The sequence below is a fragment of the Dendropsophus ebraccatus genome, chromosome 1 (genome assembly GCF_027789765.1).
Source record: "Dendropsophus ebraccatus isolate aDenEbr1 chromosome 1, aDenEbr1.pat, whole genome shotgun sequence".
NCBI lineage: Eukaryota > Metazoa > Chordata > Amphibia > Anura > Hylidae > Dendropsophus > Dendropsophus ebraccatus.
In genome coordinates, this window is record NC_091454.1 from 116,533,914 (window position 1) to 116,555,241 (window position 21,328).

The 21,328-nt window shown below is 40.5% G+C and overlaps 1 protein-coding gene across 1 annotated transcript in view; it reads right to left on the reverse strand.

The window, feature by feature from the left end:
• Positions 1–21,328, reverse strand: part of CPNE8 (copine 8) — a 220,999-nt gene that overhangs the window by 87,786 nt on the left and 111,885 nt on the right. Inside the window, exons 4-5 of the mRNA XM_069977167.1 lie at positions 20,497–20,600; positions 8,412–8,451 (exon numbers count right to left, since the gene is read on the reverse strand). Coding sequence (XP_069833268.1) covers positions 8,412–8,451; positions 20,497–20,600 — 144 coding nt within the window. The remainder of the gene's footprint in view (positions 1–8,411; positions 8,452–20,496; positions 20,601–21,328) is intronic.

Sequence of the window (21,328 nt, forward strand, 5' to 3'; positions counted from 1 at the left end):
ACCATTGCTATGCCATAGGCATAGCATTGATCAGTGTTATCGGCGATCTGCTCATTGAGCCTGCCTGTGCAGGCTCAGTGTAGCAGATCGCCGATCAGACCGCACGGAGGCAGGTGAGAGACCTCCTGCGGTCTGTTTTACTGATCGGGACCGCACGGAGGCAGGTGAGAGACCTCCGGCGGATCGTTCTTGTGTAATAGAAGACAACTATCAGCCGAGATTGTTGTCTTTCAACATGTTGAAAGATCAACTATGAGGATAGCAGTGATCTGCTGCCATTGCTCCGTGGAATAGGAGCGGCAGCAGCAGACTGCTGCTATCTTCTATGGGCTGCTCAGATGATCTAACGATCACCCGGGTAGCTCCCTGCCCCCCCCCCCCCCCGGCTCTTGCCCACTCGCTGCTGACGCAAGTAATAGCACCAGCAGCGAGTGGAGAACGAGGAGCAAGCAAGCGCTGAATCGCCCAGTGTAATAGGGGCTTTATAATGCAAAGGAAAAAAATAAATAGCCAACAGACATTACATCCATTTAAACACTATGATATACAGTGGCCCAGGTTAATCTATCTGAGACAAAAAAGTGTCTGATATTCATCTTAGACAGCAATCAAGTGCAGCTCATTTTGAGAAAGAAAAGCTAAGCTAAGCTAAGATTGGTTGTGATCTGGGAGACATAAATCACACTTTTTTTTTTCTTTACTCAGATTGATAAATCTAGGCCAAGTGTAGTCTGAAATGGGAGATGCCACACAGTATGCCACCACAATCAATATTGAAGAAAAATATTCAATAGAACACAAAAAACAGCATTTTCATGCCTTTTATGTTCACCAGGTGTTCTAGTCCTGAAGATGAGTACATCCTGCAATCATGGTCAAGAAAGAAGCACAAAAAATGATATAATGTTAACGTCTCATAAATAATTTTTTATTATTGCTTGAAACATCAGTACTGTTCTAGTGACTAGCACTGTGGTAGAAGATGCTGTAAGAAATAGACGGAACAAGGTGGTAGAAAAGCAAACTCAGTACTAAGCAAAGGAACCCTGTGCACTATGAACCCTGCATAATATTAGTGTTAGAGGCTCTTTCAAAAAAAGCTTTTTTGAGTTAAGGTTACATTTTATGCAGTCCTGTGCCCATGTATTTGTAAAGCAATACAGACAGAAATAACAGAATAACCCATCATCCAATTGTATTTCACAGACATTCAAGTGAGGCCTATTTTATGATTATGTTGACTAAAACACAAATATGTGGTGACAGTGGGAGATTTAAGCTGGATAAATGTATGTAATAGGCTATAATAACACAACATTTTTTCAGCTCCGTTTAAAATGACGTCCATCATTTTGAGGCTAAAATACAGGACGTCATTTAGCTGCCTGGCCTTCCCTTGCAATGACAATGACGGCTGAGTGCAATGACGGCTGTTGGTACATTATTCTAGTTTGGGTTACTAATTGGCCTTTGGGTGTGTCTTATTTCAAAAGTCCATTGAATTTAATAGTAAAAACAGAGAAAGAACGGTGAAAAAAGAAAAACTGCGTGTGAACAACTAATAAAAAACGCCCGCTGTTTGCAAAAGACATCCGAAAATAATTGTCATGATCATTACTTTGATATCTGCGTTGATAAAGCCCGTTATTCACTACATTGTGTGCATTAGACGTCCTTCTTTCCATTGTACCATGCACAATGTCGGCTGATTGATTTAAAGCATGACCTAAAATCCTGATAAAGATAGAAATTATCTGCCGGCCATTGCTCCGCGCAATAGCAGCAGCAGCAGCAGATCGTTGCTATCTTCTATGAACTACCTATGGACATGCATGGGGAGCGGGAGGGGCTGCCCGGACAATCTTTAGATCGTGGGGAACAAGGAGCAAGCTAGCGCTGACCTGACAGGTAGAGATGAGCATACCGCCGGACTTTTGTTACGACGGCATCGGCGCACTCTCATTATGCCTGATATCCCGGCCGCATAGTTGCGATCCCGCGAATATGTGGCCAGGATATTCCAGGGAATTCACCATGGATCGGGATCGCAGGCATAATGAGAGAGCAAACTGCTTTCGGACCAAAAGTCTGACGGTCCGCTCATCTCTACTGATGCTTTCTTGCTCCTAATATCGGGCCCTAATAATTATAAATACAAACCATCAACGTTCTGCCATGGACAGGAATTTCATATACTTTTTTTCATACATATCCAGTCCAGAATGTTTTAATCCATAACCAGCTACTTGGCTCTGTATAGGTATTAGATATCTTCTATCCTGTGTAATCCAACAGCTCAAATACAATATTTTAAACTTGAATAAATCAGAGGAGACAACGCCAAGCTTGGGCTTTTATGGTGTCACATGATGAAGAAAGGTTAACTCTATCTAACCAAAGGGGGTTTTATACTGGATTTAGCTCTAATTCAATGTAACAACTAGCTATTTCTGGCTGGCCAGAAAACAGATATATCTAATGACAGCAAGGCCAACATTGTCGAGGATCTCTACTCTAAATTGACATTTGGGATGAGGGGATGAAAGAAATGATTAAATGTCAGTTAAAATGGAAAACAAAGTACACAGTGTAAATTAATTAGTAAACTTCCACATATAGAGCTAAAGGTCAAAACATACAAATACAAAAACAAATGCTACACTTATTTAGCAGAGAAGATTATACTGGCAAGTAATTACAGGGAAGATTAACCTATTTGGGACTGGGAAGAATAAAATTATTTATTTCAGCTTTACATGCCTACCTAAACCTTATATGTCCACCTAATTAAATACATGTCAAACAGAAAAGCTAAGTAACCATAGGCTGGTCAAATACATTTAGATAACCATAAAACATGGTATCTTCTTACTATTTTTATATATAAAGGACCTGTGAAATGTACCTATATGCCTATCCCTTAAAGTATAACCATTAAAGGGGTACTCTGGTGTAAGGTAATTATATTTAAATAAAATGATAACCCCAAGATACTGTATTTAACCTTCTAATATAGCGTTATCACTAATAGTACTGACTTCCGGGTAATATTGTGTGCTTCACCACTTACAGGAAATGTAAAATAGTAGAACTACCAAAGGAGTATTGTCTACAGCTCCCCGACTTCTCCCTGTCTTTGAAGACAAAGCACCATCTTCTGCTGCGATTTTATCATCTCTGATCAACCCCTCCAGCCTAAATCCCAATCTCCCTGTCATATTCACATGTACATATATATCTTTATTTGGACATTTAGAGACAATGAGGCGTGTTTACAGCATGCTGTCTTGTGATAAATGAAGCTACAGAAACAAGAGCAGACAGAGAATAATTAGCAGCAGGTGCTGCAACCTCACAGATGCAATAGTCTGCTGTGATATGAGATGTTTTGCAACAGCTTTGGGTGGGGAACTGGCATGAGTGCTGCGGGAAGGGAGTAGGCAGGGTGGGAGGACTGTGATGAAAAGCTGTGGGAAAGCAACACATTCTATGAACTGTATTACTGAGCAACTTCTCAACCAGGCAGCATGGTGTTTATCTGACACAGACAGAGACCCACAAACACACACAAGAAATGGATTATTGGTGGTTTCAAAACTGAGGCAGACTAGTAAGCAATGCTACACTATGCTATATGATGCTATATACCTAAAGTATAATAGTAATACAGAGTATCACCGAACTAGTCAATTATGTATATCTTTTATAGTGTGGGTGAAATACAGTAATACCTCGGTGTTCGAACCCTTTGGAACGCAAACTGTTTGGTATAGGAACAAAAATTTATCCAGAAGTAGCGTTTGGAACTTAAACTTTGCTCGGTTTTCGAACATTTTTGCAAGCGTGGATCATGGGTTGTACCTGGCGAGTTAAGCAGTGGTGAGGCTTCACATCCTGTACAGTACTGTATAAGACTGCTGGAGTGCATATATAGTACAGTAGTAGTACAGTCAGGGTACCACCATCTCCCATCCGTTACAGTGCTGGGGTGGGGGGGGGGAGAGAGACTCTATACAGTAAAGGATAAATAAGGAGTTAGTGACTACTGTACTATAATTGCTGGTTTTGTTGAATGTTTCTTGTGTATTATGTACAGTACAGTATATAGTGCTGCTCTGTACTGTAGTGATTAAACTGGGCACTTACCAATGTAATATATGGGTACTGTAGGTAATAATTGGTGGGTGCTGGAACCAATTAAACGCGTTTACATTATTTCCAATGGAAACCAATTAAACACGTTTACATTATTTCCAATGGAAAGACACTGCTCAGTTCTCAGACTGGTCGGTTCTCAAACTGCCTTCCGGAACCAAGTAAGTTCGAGAACCGAGGCCATAGGCACATCATATAACTCAGTCTACTGATACCATGTAAAACTGATTATCCAAATACTGTATGTATAAAATTTCTGTTGAGATAAATACTGTATATAATTGAAAGGTATATTGAAGGCATTATCTGGAGAGCAGAAAAGGTTCTACCTCTTCTCTTTTGGTGCTCCACTTTCTCTGCCAGTCCAAGGGGAACAGGAGCATGTTGTGGGCCCTGCAGGCATTGCATGTGAACAAAACCACACCCATATGCAATGTCCAATAGCTGCCTGATGACGACTCAACACAGATAACATCAGGCACCTATACTGTAGGTCATTGACCGCAACATACTCTTGTCTGTGGAAGTTATCGGTACAGATGGGTCTTTCAAGTTGCTGCTTGTGTACGTGTGAGCAAGAGGATCAGGATCTCTTTTTGCCTCTGTGTGCTATGTATGCAAGAAGTACCTAAGTGTCAAGTTTGCTACTGAAAGTGAGGGTGATAGCAACAGCCACCCTCAATGTATGGAGTGGGTCCAGCTTTTGGTCTGCCCCATACTCCCATACACCTTATATGTAAAGTGAATGTTGCCAAGAAGTTAAACCTGTGGAAAATACAAATATAGCAGTGTTAGATATAATGGAACTTGACTGCCTTCTCAGCCGATCAGTGACTAGGGCGGGACACCACTGCAATCGCTCAGCCAGGCTGGGACAATGCAGCTGAAAGAGTCGGGTATGTGACATACACGGTTTCTAAAGATGACAGCTGGCGGCGGTGAACGGGTCCTGGGAGCGGCAGGAGAAGGGGTGAGTTTATTTGTTCATTATTTTCTCACACACACACACCCCTCTGCCTGTCTGCCAATTTTGATTCTGAGATTTCCTCTCAAGGCTATGTTCACACACCGAATAAACAATGGACGTTATTTGGCTCTCATAAACAATGGCCATTGTTGCAGTGAAATTTGCATTGAAAGCTATTAACAACAACAGGAAATAATTGACATGTCAATTATTTCATCGGCCATATCAAACAAGGGTCATTGTTCAATACATTATGGGAATAATGGACATTGTTGCATTTACTTCAATGCAACACATTTCACTATGAAAAGAACGGCCGTTGTTTTAATTGGAAACAATGGGCGCTCTTTTCATAAAAATGTACATTGTGTGAACAAAGCCTTAATATGATATCTGTTGTCCTTTTTGTAGCAAGAAAGATTACATGCTATCACCTCTCTTACCAATCAAGGGGATCTGTATACAATTTTATAAATCATTGTGATGTACTACAAATTGCACAAAGGTTTCCATAAGTTTAAAATGCTAAGTGGCATATTTTTACTAAATAAATAGGCATGTGGTATGTAATATGACTTTTTCATTTTAAAATTCATGTTTTATTTGTGTCAAATATGGGGGAAATTGTCAAAGAAGCAAAAGGATTTGGACATGTGCACATGGGCAAAAACTTTGATTTTAATGGGAGCTTCAGAGCAAAACCACATGGAAGGATGTGACACAATGCTTCTTTTTTGTTATTTGCTGTCTCCCATTGAAGTCAAAGTGAAAGCAAAACTTCATGTTCTTTCAAGTTTAAATGGCCACAATTATGTCAATTATGTCAAAAACATGTAATTATTGGCCATGTGAACATACTATATACAGAGCAGCTGCCAGAATTCTTGCCATGAATAATACGGTATATATTGAATAAATATAGTATGAATACATTGGCAAAAGAGCATTAGATTCTCCTAGTTAACGTTATGCATCCCTACACACATTGACACTGTCTAATTATGGGGAATGCAAGCAATTATTGAGACACATGGTTGAATCAGAAAAGATGACAGGTGCTATATAATCTGTTTATAAAACTGAAAAGATAAGAATGCAAAGAACCTGGTATGGCAGGGATGGTTATTGGGCATATTTATTAATGGTGGGATGCCAATCACTGCATTAAAAAATATTTCTATTTATGAAGACATGGTGATATGCCTTTCAAGTTGCCAAGTATGAGATTGTTTTGAACTAGTATTAGACAATATGGTGTCCTAAGCATGTTATTACAAACTGGTATACCACATGGGGATCAACTGGCGTTAGAAGAACTACCCCAGTGTGTATAAAATCCTCCTTCCCCCCCCCCCCCAACTATTTATATTTTAAAATGACTCTGTACCCACAATCTGCCCCCCCCCCCCCCCCAAACCGCTTGTACCTTCAGATAGCTACTTTTAAACCAAGATCTGTCCTGTGGTCCATTCGGCAGGTGATGCAGCTATTGTCCGAAGAAACAACTTTTAAACTTGCAGCCCTGTGTGAAATTGGTGTGGCCTAGAGTACCCATGCCTTAGGACTGCGATACCCCTCCATCCCTCCCCCCGGCCCTCTTCATCATTAGGAATGCCCCTCTTCTCCTATTAATCACCTGTTTGCTGTGTGTAGCTGGTGCTGAAAAGACAAATGTTGTGTACCATGTTTCTTTATGCAGTTGTTTGACCATGATAACATTAGGCTCAGTGTTCTCCCAGCACCGCACTAAGCAGTAAGACCTTAGGCCTTATACACACGTTTCGTGTTTCACGTCCATGAAAGGCCTGACATGAAGTCCCCCCTTCCCACACAGCATTATCTGACAATATGCTGCTGGAAGCAGAAAAACAGTTTGAATTTTCACAGCACTATAATGAAGCTGCCATGCGGCTGTTTCCCAGCAGCATATTGGCAGATGATGCTGTGTGTGTGTGTGGGGGGGGGGGTTTGAAGACTCCACGTTACGACCTCTTATGGACGCCACATCAGTAAAACATGGAGCGTGTGTATAAGGCCTTACAGTGGAGCTCTCAACTATACTCACTCTAGCTATCCAATGTACTGTACATCCACATCCATGGCTTATTACAAACACTTTATTACACTATGTTGCAAAAGAACTATTTTCTTATATGTTATACTCCCGGACAACTCTTTATAGCAGGCCTGTTAGCAGTGTTTTGCTGCTTAAAGTTAAAGCAGATATAACAGCCTTTGCAAGTCAAGGGAATGCCCTCAATTTGCTTAACATTTCTAAAGCTTATATTTTGGAAATGGAGCGGCAAATTGAAATGAGAGTCATAGCTCAATAATAAACTCCAAAAACAAACGTGTTTAAACCCCCCGGTATTTGAGTGTTGAGGGTAAAAGGCTGCCCTTCTTACTGGGCACTTTGTTTGCCTTTTTTGGTGCCAGCTCCAATCCCTGTTGCCGTATTTATTCACACTGCTCTTCCTGTGTGGACCATGGGCTTCAACCACACCCTGGTATCCTCCTGGCTTCTGCCCTGTCCCGCAGCCACCACTGGAACTTCAGAGACAGTCTCTGAAGTGACAGACCGCTCAGCCAATCAGCCTGCAGCCAGTGAGTGGCTTAGTGCCCTCTCATTTTAGATTCTGGCTCTGCAGTTGTCGCAATGGCTGCGGGAACGTGTAGAAGCCAGGAAGATATCGGAGTGCGGGCAGAAGCACCTGAGAGTATGATCATGTATGTATGAACTTTATAATTTTACTCTAAAGGCAAGAGCTACACGGACATTCCTAACAATGCCCATGCAGACCTTGCAGGACGATAGTTGAGCCCTGTAATAGGCTTAGTAAACTATCGCTGATCTACCAAATCGGTGCTCGTTTACATTATTGATCAGGCCGGATAATATGGTCAAAACATTAGGGAAGTGACTTCTGGTCTATTTGAAAGTCCCAGTGTGAATGAGCCAGTTACTCTTGGATGCAGCGGGAAACGGAAGTGGCTTTGTATAAGAAGAACAGAGCGTGTGGTAAGAGGAGGGACAAGAGCAGCCATTTAACCCCACCAGCCATATATTGGGAGGGACCTTGTTGCTGCAGTATTTTTTTAAGGAAGGTTTCCAAATCAAACAACTCTTCTAGTTTTGAACAGTACGTGAGGCCACATTTGACTGCCATATTTTAATTTTCACAACAGAAAATCATTGCAAAGTACCTGTCAAGAAGGTTGCTAATAAACTTTTATAAAATGTCAAGTACATAGTGTGGAGCATGAGATGGATAATGGAATTTTGACTTACATGCTTTGCTAAATTGGGACTCTTTGAGTCAACATCATACCTACAAATAAAGCAAAGAAATGTATTTGAAAAGATAAATTATCACATTATTTTCAGTTTGCATACACAATGACGAAGGAGTACAGTAAAAAAAAATTCTGTTATTCTGCCCCATTATAAAAATTCAAGAAATGTATTATTAATGAAATCAATAAACATAATTTTCCCTGATGTAAAATGTCAGTACTTGTATATGATTGCTTCAACATGTAAAAAAAAATCACAGCATTTTGTATTATCACAACTTCATATTCCCCTGCTTTACTGTGGTGTAATGTTTAAGTAATTCAAGATTCTGTCTTCTGGGAGATACCATGAATTTATGGATAAAGTGAATGCGCTTTCTCAAAGTCTCAATTATTTCTTTTGGTCCCCTCGTGTCTCACGCGGTCTCATATTTGGTTGGCTCTTTAGTATTATAGGTGTTTTTCCAGTAAAAAGAAAAACACCTTAATTGGTCAGATCTTCCAGCCATTTATATCTTCTACAGATTGAAAGTGTCTGTGGCACTGTATATTGGGTATCGTTCTGAGTACAGGAAAGACCCCTGTATGTTGAATATAATTAACTTGAGGCCATTGTAAGTTGCTGGATCAATGTATTCTCCTGTGCAGAGTATCAAGGAGACTTTTTCAGGCCCTTAAATTGCTGCAAGCTAGTATGTTGTCTCTCTCCATCCCTGACCCTGCGTGGAGCTCAGTTTCCATCTGATTGTCGATGAAATGGAGATAGGGATGGGCAGAGAAGCAAGGAGGCATTTTGGCTTGCTGCACTTCAGGATCTTGGGAAAACATTACTGGCACAGGAGAATAATAACATTTTTCTACATTATGGAGGCACAGACAGATATATGAAACATACTACAGATGTATGCATCTTGGAATGTGAATTACAGTTGACACATTTACTTTAATCCAATCATCCAATCATGTTAGCCATACGGCTATATACGTTCTAACTGTTGATGCCGTGTGCAGTTGGAATGCATAAATACATTTGCGGTATGAAGAAGACTTGAATGTGTGCCGTCATGTTTCAGTGTGAGCAGCGCTGCACCTTAAGGTCTGCTGGCTTTCTCCACAAGAACCAGAAGCCGGAACTTACAGTCAATGATGGACATCAGATATTATGATAATATTTGCCATTAACCCCCGAAATGCTGCACTCTAAAGCAATTGCAGTGTTTAAGTGTGTCAGTGACAGGAGCAGCTACTGTCACTGACTGATTGAACCCCCACCCCGAGTGTGACTGCAGGTCTTTCTGAAGGCCCAAGGTCTCTTGCTTACCTCTGTGCCTTAGGTAGACTCTAGTAGAAGAACGCCAATGTGACTTAGCATTGTCTAGTATAAGCAAGTTAATGATTGATTATAAAAGTTCCTTAGGACTTAAAAAGTGCAATAAAAAAAATGTTTTTAAAAATATAACAAATCCCTCCCCCAATATAGGTAGAAACCACCCCCTCTCCCCACCCCAAACTATTTACATATTATTATATAATTCGCACACAGTAAACAATGTAAACAAAAAAAAAACCACCAGGATTGTTTATTTTTTGTCACATTATATGTCAGGAATTTTTTTTTTAAAAGCAATAAAACAAAAATTCACCAACATTGTAACAATAAAAAATAAACAGAGCCCCCAAACAGCCCTGTAGGTGGAGAAAAATTTAAATTTTATACTATCACAATAGGATTATTTTTATAATATAATTTTATTATATAATAATTTGTATAACAAAAGACTGTTACTGTTTTAAAAACAGTGAAATATTAGACAAGCTATGTAAACAAAGGTATAGTTGTATTCGCACTGGCCTACAGAATAAAGAAAACATGTCAGTTTTATCATGAAGTGCGTTGAGTAAAACAGAACCCCGAAAATTTGTAAAATTGCATTTTCTTTCAAATTTCACCATACCATTTTATGGTAGATTGAAAGAAGTAATTACAAAATACAATTGTTCCTGAAAAAACAAGCCCTTACATAGCCCACCGGTTTAGCCTTAAGAGCCCCTAAACCCTGGCCTCTATGGTGTCCTACCTCAGTAACTGGCGGACTGGACAGTTCCTTTGGTGACATGACAACAAGGAGATAGTTGGAGACTGGGAATGGTAGTACGGTTAGCTGCAGGGGACTTGGATAGGTGTGGAAAATTCCTTTAGTGCATGATCAAGTCCCCATTTGGGACTTAAATGGGCAATGTCATTATAACTTTCAAAATCTTAATAGGGGATTTGCAAAAAAGCATGTTTGCAATTTACATTCTTTTTTTTTTTTTCTTTCAGTTATCATGCTTTAAACCAAAACTATACTTATAGTATAACTATACTTATAGTATCCAGGTCCTGAAGGCAGCTTTTTAGTCTAGTGTTGGATTAAAAAAGAGAGAGATTAAACGCAGGAAGTCCCAACCATCTGCATGCTCACAGAGAAGCCAGTCACACTCTAGCCAGGGTCAATTCTACATTTTCTGCTGCCTGAGGCGAAACCTGAAATGACCCCCCTCCCCCATGCTCACACCGCCCAAACAGCCCTATAATCAAACCTATTGGAAATCATAAGTAAGCAAGGTGTGTATGCAGAAAATCTGTAGCTTATAATAATACACAATCCAGCTTCACCATAAATCACCCTGTTCCAGCACTGCCTTTTATCCTTGGTGAGGACAAGACATAAAGTTTTAAACTTTTCAATTCCACAAGTGTATAACCAATTCTTCAATCTTGTTTCAAGAACAAAAGCCCCTGACATATACAAGCGTTAATGGATGACTACTCATGGTGATCTTATTCATGGTCATACTCCCATTACACCTTGTGCCCCATGTAAAGGGGTAGTAATGGCTTGCAGTGAATCTGTGTCTGTGTGCAGCTATCATTGGCAGGTCATGGGGTCAGTGTAGTCAGTGGTGTGTAGGAGACAGTATAATTTATGGCAACTTTATAAAATTTCCCCCTACAAATCTGCTGCCTGAGCAATAAACTAATTTTGCCTCAGGGAAAAAAAGGCTCCAGTTCAGGTGTGGTTTGCAATTAAGCTTCATTTACTTCAATAGAACTGAGTTTCAAATCCCACCCAATCTGGAGACAAGAATGGTGTACAAGTCTCCATGTTTTTGTAGTACTGGATAACCCCTTTAAGATCTTATTCACGCATCCCACAAAGTTGTCCATGATTGCAGAACCGCTATCACACATCAAGTTATTGCTAATTGATTTCTATTGGGCTATTCACACAGTTCGTTCTATTGCAGATCCCCAATGCGTACTGCAGATAAATAAATAAGGCCTATTGCAGATTTTGATTGCGGTACAGGTTACCAATAGAAATCTATGGAATATGTGTTTTATGCGGACATCACGGATGCCACATCTGTGATGTCCGTGAAAAACGAATGAAATCTAAGCAAACTAGTTATTTATTTATTTTTACCAGTTAAACATTTTTGCTAATGCAGATACGGATGCACTACGGATGCAATTATGGACCATATTTCACTGACCATAAAGTAAAAACAGCAGATCTCTATGCGGACCTAAAAAAAAAAAATCACTGAACATGTGAATGAGGCTTCAAAAGCTGCCTTCACGAGAATGGACCTGGATTTTAAGTGAGTATAGTTTGCTTTAAAGCATGATAAATAAATAATGACTGTACGGTAAATTGCAAATATGATTTATATCACATCCCCAGTTTAAGGCCATGTTCACATAGCGTAAGAGACCGGCCGTTCCATGACCCGGCCGGGGATGATCTTTCACGTCGCCGAGTTCTGATGCGGGCGCATCCGTGCGCGCTCACATCAGAACACTCCACAGCACACTATGAAGCTTGCAGCCGCTCGCTCCATAGTGTGTACTGACATTCACTGAATAGAGGCCACAGAAAACTGACATGTCAGTTGTTTGTGGCGCCGCGAGGGATCCCGGCTGGAGCGTATACTATGTGTATACATTCCGGCCGGGATCCCATAAAGAAACAGGACACGTATCTATTCCTAAAAGTACCGATTGCAACAACGGCCGTACGAAAATATACGGTGTGTGAACATAGCCTAAAAGTTATAATGAGAGTAACATTTAAAAAAAAAAAAGGAAAATAAAGAAAAGAAATATTGCAAATATAAAAAACTACACAGTTTATTACTCAAAAAACCTATAGATATACAGACATAATTCAACACTATGAATATCAGTAAAGACTGCCTCTCTAAAAAAAAACGTTAAAAATCAAAGCACTGAAATCCAAAAAACAACATACATTCAGTATCTCATAAAAATCAATAAAATAAAGTCAATGTGCCATCTATACTGCATAATGAATGTCAAAAAAACAAAACTAGAGGACTTCTGGTTCCAGCAATAATTACAGCTGAAACCGTACAGTTTTGGGGCGTACATGACCCAGAAGGTGGCACCTTACCACAGGACTCGAATGGCACCATTTTTGCTTTAACCGCTAGCAAAACCCGTACGACAAGGCATAGCTGAGAACTTATCCACACAGCAGGACGTTTGCCAATGGCCACCAACAAATCTTGCAGCTTGATTACTTCCGCCTGGTTGCAGAGATGTCTCAGAAGCTTGTGCCGGAGATACAACAGGCGTAGAAGATGACTATACAGGCCACGCTGGCTAAGCTACAGGCACATTTAACTGTAACTGCCGCTAAGTGGACTTAACCGGGACTCAGGTGGTTCAGTTGGAGTCAGCACAGGAGACGGTGGAGGTAACTTTATGTGAATTGCGCCATGTGACTATCCGGTTATGGCAAAAGATGGAGGAAATTGAGACTTGAGATTAAACAACCTGCACATGGTATGCTTGGCGGAATCAGTCAAAATGTCTCATCTTCATTCTATATGTGAACAGGATCTACCGGAGACTTTGGGGATTACCCATGAGGAAGGATCCTCAACCTTATGCCAGATGCTGGGGGAAGCAGAATCATCTATGGCCAAAATGTTACCGAGCTGCCTAAGCCCCACCCACCAACGCCGCAAGGAGGAAGGGCCTCAACCACTGGAGCAGCGAGAATACCAATGGGCAGGTCTAGTGCAGGCTTGTACAAGGGGTATGGTTGGGGGGAAGTGGGGTACTCTCTAAATCGTGAGCATGTAATCAGTTGATGTGCAGAGAATTGTTGTCCCTAGTTACACCACGATCTGGGAGCACGTGAAGCTTCATGGTTCGATAATATTACTTTGTTGATTAGTTAGGGGGTTGATGAGCTTCCCCATGTCAGAAAAAGAAAGTTCATACAACAGTGCTAAGGGGCTGGGGCCTTGGGGCTGCTATAAAAGAGATCATTTGGCTACTATCTGCCCAGTTGTAGGCTTATTCAGCCCAGGAGAGGCCATTGCTAGTGTGAAAATGCTAGAGTGGGGACCATGTCTCTGAGGACGCCTTAACATGGCGACATGGTACACTCTGTTTGAACAAATAGTTTGCTAAGTTCCTCACTTTTCTAAAAAAAAAAATTAAAAAAAAAAATATATATATATTTAAATTTTTAATATCTACAGAGCAGGTGTTTGCTGTGTGTACGCTGGGAGGAGTATATACGGTAAGCCCTTGCAACTGTGGGTTGCTGTTGCACCTTTTGTTTTTTGTCTGTACTTAAACGGGTTGGCCACTTTTTAGTAAAATAGGTCAGTACAAAGTATTAGTAACTGTGCTCAATGTATATACTGACAGCAGCTCCCTGTTTATCTCATAGAGCTAAAATCGTTTGGGAAGACTCCATACACCTTATACTCATGGCCTAACTCACTGTGAGTGCCAGTGCGGCCGACAAAGGAAAATAATGATACACGTAATATATAGTTCATATAAGATACATATAATTTTACACATATCTAATCTATCACTATCACCAGCTGAATTGTAAGATATATTAAATACCATTACAAAGAGTGTCTATAATTTAAAATTAATTAGAGATGAGAAAAAGAACTTCAAAGACAAAGAGAGAGGACATAAAAGCCCACACATTCATGCCAAAGCACGACAGAATGCTTTTTAGATATGAAAGTCACAAAGTGTATAGTACGCTGGAAGAAAATAACAAGGAATGGTATATTATTCAAGAACAATGTCTTTTAAGTAAGTATTACTATTAAATAAGGGAGCTCTTTTAAAGAGACACCTTTATATGAAAGTGATTTTTTTTTTTTTTGTTACCAGTTGAAACATTCAGTAATATCTATTTGACAATGAGGTTATACTGTAAATATACAGCAGGTAAAAAATATGGCTTTAACATCTTTCTACAGTAAAACTGCTACATTTTCATGACAGGGAAAAAGAGAATGACAAATGACAGGTAAGATAGAATGACAGGCAAGGAACATTGTAGGGTCTGGAACATGCAGACAATGAAAACATCCCCCGATGGCTGGCTATATCTCTGTATCACCAGTTATACACTTTGGGGTACATTTATCAAACCTACGGCCGGGTGTACTCCAGGGAGTTGGTGCAGATTAGCCCTTTCTCCCTGGTATTTGCCTGTCGTACACCCATTAGCTCAATGGGTGGGAACAGGGGGGGTGAGAAGGCAGTGAGGAGGCGTGGCAGGTGTAAATCATGATTCAAATCTACACCTGATGATTCAAATCTACACCTGTTGGTATGCCGGGAACACGGCTGGCCAGTTTCAGTCAGAGGCATGCGCCTCTTAGTGAAATTCGGCCAGGGAAAAGTGGAGAGGCCTTATTTAAGACCGGCATATGAGTACGCCAGTCTTAATAAATGTTCTCCTATGTCTCTATTCTAAACTATACCTTCTTATTCTGTTATAAGATTGCAAGGAGCAAATCCCTTGCGGAAAATACACTATAGTATAAAACAAATCTTTACTGTTAGACTAAAAGAGGATAATCTAATAAATGATCATATATATATATATATATATATATATATATATATATATATATATATATATCTATCCTACAACAGTCAATGAGCAACTGTGTGTAGCCTAGTAACAATCCTTTTTCCATAATCAATCTATATAAATATCTTCACAAGGTCATGACAGTTTGCCCAATTTCATACTTTTTAGTGATACTTTTTCTTTTTTTTTCTATGCAAAATCCATAAAAGTACAATTTCACTGCTGATTGCGATGAGGAAAAAATCTGCGACAAATCCACTGCTAACGTGAAATTTAAATTGACAAGCTATAGATTTAAACAGGTAATTCCCATCCTGGCATGTTGTCCTGTAATTAAAAGGGCACACCATGAATGATCATCCAGTGCACTATGCTGGTGTCAGACAGCCACAATTGGCATGTTATCCCCTATCCTCTAGTGCAGCGTTTCCCAACCGGGGTGCCGCGGCACACTGGTGTGCCGTGAGAACCCGCCAGCTGTGCCGCGGGATCCCGGTCGGAAATTAGAAACGGTCCCTTTAATATCCCTAGAAGCTGCGGCCGCGCAGCTTCTAGGGATATGCCGATGGATTGATGTTCCGCCCGCTCACACAGTGAGCGGGCGAAACATTCAATCGCGCACAATGTCAGAGCAGGACCTGTCAGCGTCCTGCTCTGACATTGACTCCCATAGGCCGCGGCACTTCATGCCAGCAGCCTATGGGAGGCCGGGACGTGACCTCTCCGGCAGGCGTGATGATGTGACGTCATCACGCCTGCCGGAGGTTCAGTCGCCGCGGCTCACAGGACGGAGCCTGAAGAGGAGGGAGAACACACAGCGCCGATTAGGTGAGTATGATGGTTTGTTGTTTTGTTTTTTTTAAAACTATTGGTGCATATTCTCATACTGCAGGGGGCATTATATGGGGGCATACTGCAGGGGGCATTATATGGGGGCATACTGCAAGGGGCATTATATGGGGGCATACTGCAGGGGGCATTATATGGGGGCATACTGCAGGGGGCATTATATGGGGGCATACTGCAGGGGGCATTATATGGGGGCATACTGCAAGGGGCATTATATGGGGGCATACTGCAGGGGGCATTAATATATGGGGGCATACTGCAGGGGGGCATTATATGGGGGCATACTGCAGGGGGCATTATATGGGGGCATACTGCAAGGGGCATTATATGGGGGCATACTGCAGGGGGCATTAATATATGGGGGCATACTGCAGGGGGCATTATATGGGGGCATACTGCAGGGGGCATTATATGGGGGCATACTGCAGGGGGCATTAATATATGGGGGCATACTGCAGGGGGCCTTAATATATGGGGGCATACTGCAGGGGGCATTAATATATGGGGGCATACTGCAGGGGGCATTATATGGGGGCATACTGCAGGGGGCATTAATATATGGGGGCATACTGCAGGGGGCATTAATATATGGGGGCATACTGCAGAGGGCATTATTAATATATGGGGGCATACTGCAGAGGGCATTATTAATATATGGGGGCATACTGCAGAGGGCATTATTAATATATGGGGGCATACTGCAGGGGGCATTATTATTATATGGGGGCATACTGCAGGGGGCATTATTATTATATGGGGCATACTGCAGGGGGCATTATTATTATTATATGGGGGCATACTGCAGGGGGCATTATTATTATATGGGGGCATACTGCAGGGGGCATTATTACTGTATGAGGGCAAAGCAGGGGGCACTTGTACTCTGGCCTCATGGCCATAGTACGTCTCATTGTACCCCTTTATACTGCAGTTATATGAGCCACATAATTATCAGCACCATATACTGTGGCTATACAGTGCACATCCACCACAGTATATGGTGCTGATAATTATGTGCTCATATACGTGGGACTGTATGTATGAGTTTTCATGGGACTGTTTTATATATATATATATATATATATATTGGGAATACATGGGACTGTATGTATGAGGTTACATGGTATTGTATATATGAGGGGGTTATCCTTTTTTATTTCACTTTTTTTAAAATGAATAATTTATTGAAAGGATCTCTGCCCGGCATATGTCACTCTTGAGGGCTTAAAAAGCAGCTCTTGTGGTGATAAGAAGCTGATTTAAAACCCCCAAGAGTGAACTCCGTGAACTATATGTATAATATGTACTGTTTTAGTGTCATTTTGTGCCATTTTGGTTGGTGGTGTGCCCCAGGATTTTTTAAGTATAAAAAGTGTGCCGCGGCTCAAAAAAGGTTGAAAATCACTGCTCTAGTGAATCTGTGCTCGATCTGGGCAACACAGTTGCATGGGCAGTGCTACTCAGTAATTCCCTGTGCTAGTGCAGAATGGCAAAATAACACATTTTTGCACAATATTATTTTTTTGTGCAAAGTGGGAGTTTGTGCAATATTTTTTCTTTACCCTGGTGCAGGAAATTATAATATTGCGGTGGGGTGGTTTACACTGTTTGCAAATGGTAACGAAGAGTCTCATTATTTTTGTGGGAATTTTTTTTTTTTGCAGTTGAGGGGGCTTCTTTTAACTATTTTCATGTCTGTAGTGGAGCTTGCTTGCTCTCCACATCACCCCATGTAATAGGGGTGTAAGTCTCATCAGATGACAAGCTTAAATCAATAAAGGTATATATGTTAAGGTGGTTTCAACACCTACCTAGCACAGTTTGATTATGCAAACCCCTTTCACAGTTGCCCTTTAATGTAGAAAGGCTATTATTTTTATTTTTTTCTGTTGGCAGACCAAATTATATTGAATAAGGATAAAGGCTATTTTTTTTTTAAATAGAAAAATGTTTTTATGACAAAAATACAATTACTTTGCTAGATAATCACTCAAAAGATATCAGCAGTGCCTGGATTTTTTTTATGACAAAATACATATATTTTATTAAAAGAATTGACCACAGCCTTTAAGCTGCCACTGTTAAATAAATTGCTACAGAAGACACGAGCTAATGATCAAATAAGGTTAAATCTACTTGAACTATCTATGAACAAGAAAGAATTAACTCTACAGAAAAAGCTGATGCACTCGTTTGTTTTATATCTCTCTGAAAAGTAACTACTAACACATAATATAAATTTTATCTCTAAGGCAATAAACAGATATTCAGAACTGCTATAGATCAGAAGGTGTTGGGCAGATTTATATATTCTTTTGTGGAGAAGCTTTCTGAAAAGCTTTAGGCTGCATTCACACATTCCGGGAAGTTGTCCGTGCTCACGGATCCGTGCGCACGGACAATTTTACAGCCCATTGCTTTTTATGGGGCTATTCAGATGTTCCGTGATTTCACGGATCCATGATCTGTTCCGTTGAAAAATAGGACATGTCATTACTCGGAACGGATGCAAGGAAAGGATTCCCCATAGAAATCAATGAGATCCAGGTTTTTCACGGATGTACACGGATGTGACATCCGTGTTCATCCGTGAAAAACACAGATGTGATGTAATCAATGTCATTTAAAATGCTGTAAGACAGATCCGTGAAAAAACGGACACGGATACAAAACGGATGCAAAACTGACTGTTTTGCACGGATCACGGAGGTAGCTGCCGGACCACAATCACGGACCGGGAAAAACACTGAACGTGTGAATGCAGCCTTACTCTATCTGGGCTTAGTAGTCAAGTAGACGTTACTACTACACAAAATGCCTTTTTTCCTTTACAAAAGCTCTGGTGGTGGGAGGAGGTGTTGTATGTTGGGAGTCTGCAGGATGTGGAACCTCTATCACCTTGCACTGCCGCTCGCCTCTCCCAGTGTGACATGGAGGCAGGTTGAATACTTATCACTCATGCTTCCATCCTACCAGGCATGACAAGCAGATGGCAGAGCTGTGAGGACAGCACAATATTATATTAAGAATGTACAGTATGTGTCAGTATTATATTCACTGTGCAGTAGTATTATATTCGGAGGGCACAGTTTGCAGAAGTATTGTATTCAGAAGGTGCACTGTGCAACAGCATATAGTCAGATTATAGGTGTGGCAAAGGGTGCAGTGTGCAACAGTAATACATAGTTATTTAAACATTCGGTAGGAGTCAAGTGATATATTAAACATTAGGTAGAAGTCAAGTGATATGTACAGTGGTAGAACTATTTATTTGTCATAGACATCCATGCCATTTTTGATTCAACCCATGATCTTATTTGCTTTGGCAGCACCTGACTGAAACTGGTTTCTACAGCTAAATTACTGTGAACTAAAACTCCAAAGACTTTCTCACACACACATTCACAAACAGACTTTCTCTCACACACAAACTCTCTCACCCAGTCTGTGTATGTATAGGCAGTGCAGTTTTCATAGTCTTTAATTTTCTTTTTAAGATTAGTATATCCTGGGATGTGCTGTGTTGTATTACTTTTATTTCCAGTATAGCAGACTGAAAATCAAATGGCAGTGTGACAGTGAGCTGGAGTTGCTATGCTGGACTCTCTGTCGCCTCATGGATGTAATTCATTTTGAACTCATTTTTGCCAGTAAAGTGAACTAAATCATTTAGGTCACTTTGAAGATTAGTTCATTTTGAACTTATCATTCACAAACTATCCATCATAACTTCTTAGGTGCTGCCAGGGCAGGCAGAATTTGTGGAGATCTTAAATAGAGCCCAGATGATGAAGATGATGGTGAAGGATAGAGATGTCCTTTGCATAGGATATGTTTAGAGAATAAGCTGACTTTAAAAGCTGCTTCAACTGACTAAAAATCACACATGATAAATCTCACTAACAAAATAGCTAATAAGAAACCCCACCACCTCTCTGCGTAAAAAAAAAAAAAAAAAAAAAAAAGGAGCAGCTGGGACAAACTGCTCAAAAGTAGCACAAAGGGCTTTATAAATTGAACAAAAATTTGTACATTGTGAGCGAAATCTCTTTATTTGCCAAAATAATAGTGCAAACCTAATGATGCATGTGCCGTTTAGTCCAATGACATATCAAAAAACAAAGTGACAAATATATCAGAAAAAAAAGCTGCAAGAAAATGTGCTCATGTTCTGTTATAGTAAACAGCTGCTCTTAATTCTGGTGAACTATAAACACAATAGCCTGTGCAGTCCCACCATTACAGTAAACCAAAATGGATAAAAAAAAAAAATCAAAAGAGGACTGAGGAACTTACAAATCAAATCGTAGATTCTGTCTTTCCTCAAAGAAGTAATCCATTATAAATTTTTTTACAAAATCCGGATTTAATGTGTTGTCGATAACTTCTGTCCTGCCATACTGTAAAAAGGCAAACACATATCTGGAATTAATCATGGATTAGTCATTAAATATTAGTTATGTACTAAAGAAATATAAAGACGTTTTCCTTTATGCATAAAAATGTTAAAATCAACTAAACTTAGGCTGCATTTACATACACAGATAATTGACCAATTTATCTGACAGAAGCTAAAGCCAGGAATAAAGTATTTTCTTTATAACCTGTTTACTGTTTATAGTCTCTCCCTGGCTTTGGCTTAAAAAAATCAGTCAGATAAATTGGTTGTATTGGTGTGTTTAAACGCAGCCAAAGACCATCAAAGGACTAGGAATCTGCTGTCAACACTGTTGGGATATGTTGGCATAAGTGATGTTTTTTTCTGTCCTTTTTTCTGTTCTTAAGGGTAGAACACACACACCAGATCTGCAGCGGATTTCATGCTGTGAATTTCCAGCGAAATCTGCTGCAAATCCCTTGCCACTCATTTTCAATAAGATTACATCCTTGATTGACATCCCGCTGCGAGTATTTGACAGCCCCCTTAACTCCCTCCCCCCTCCTTCGCTCTCCAGCTTGCTTTGGGGGTTCCTGGATGTCCTGCTCAGCCAATCAGTGGTTGTGGCGGGGCAGCGCACTGATTGGCTGAGCCGGATATCTAGCCTGGCCAGTTTTGAGGCTGTGTGGGCAGACACTTGGAGAGTCGCCACAAACCATAATTTGTTTGTAGCGACTCACCAAGTGTCTG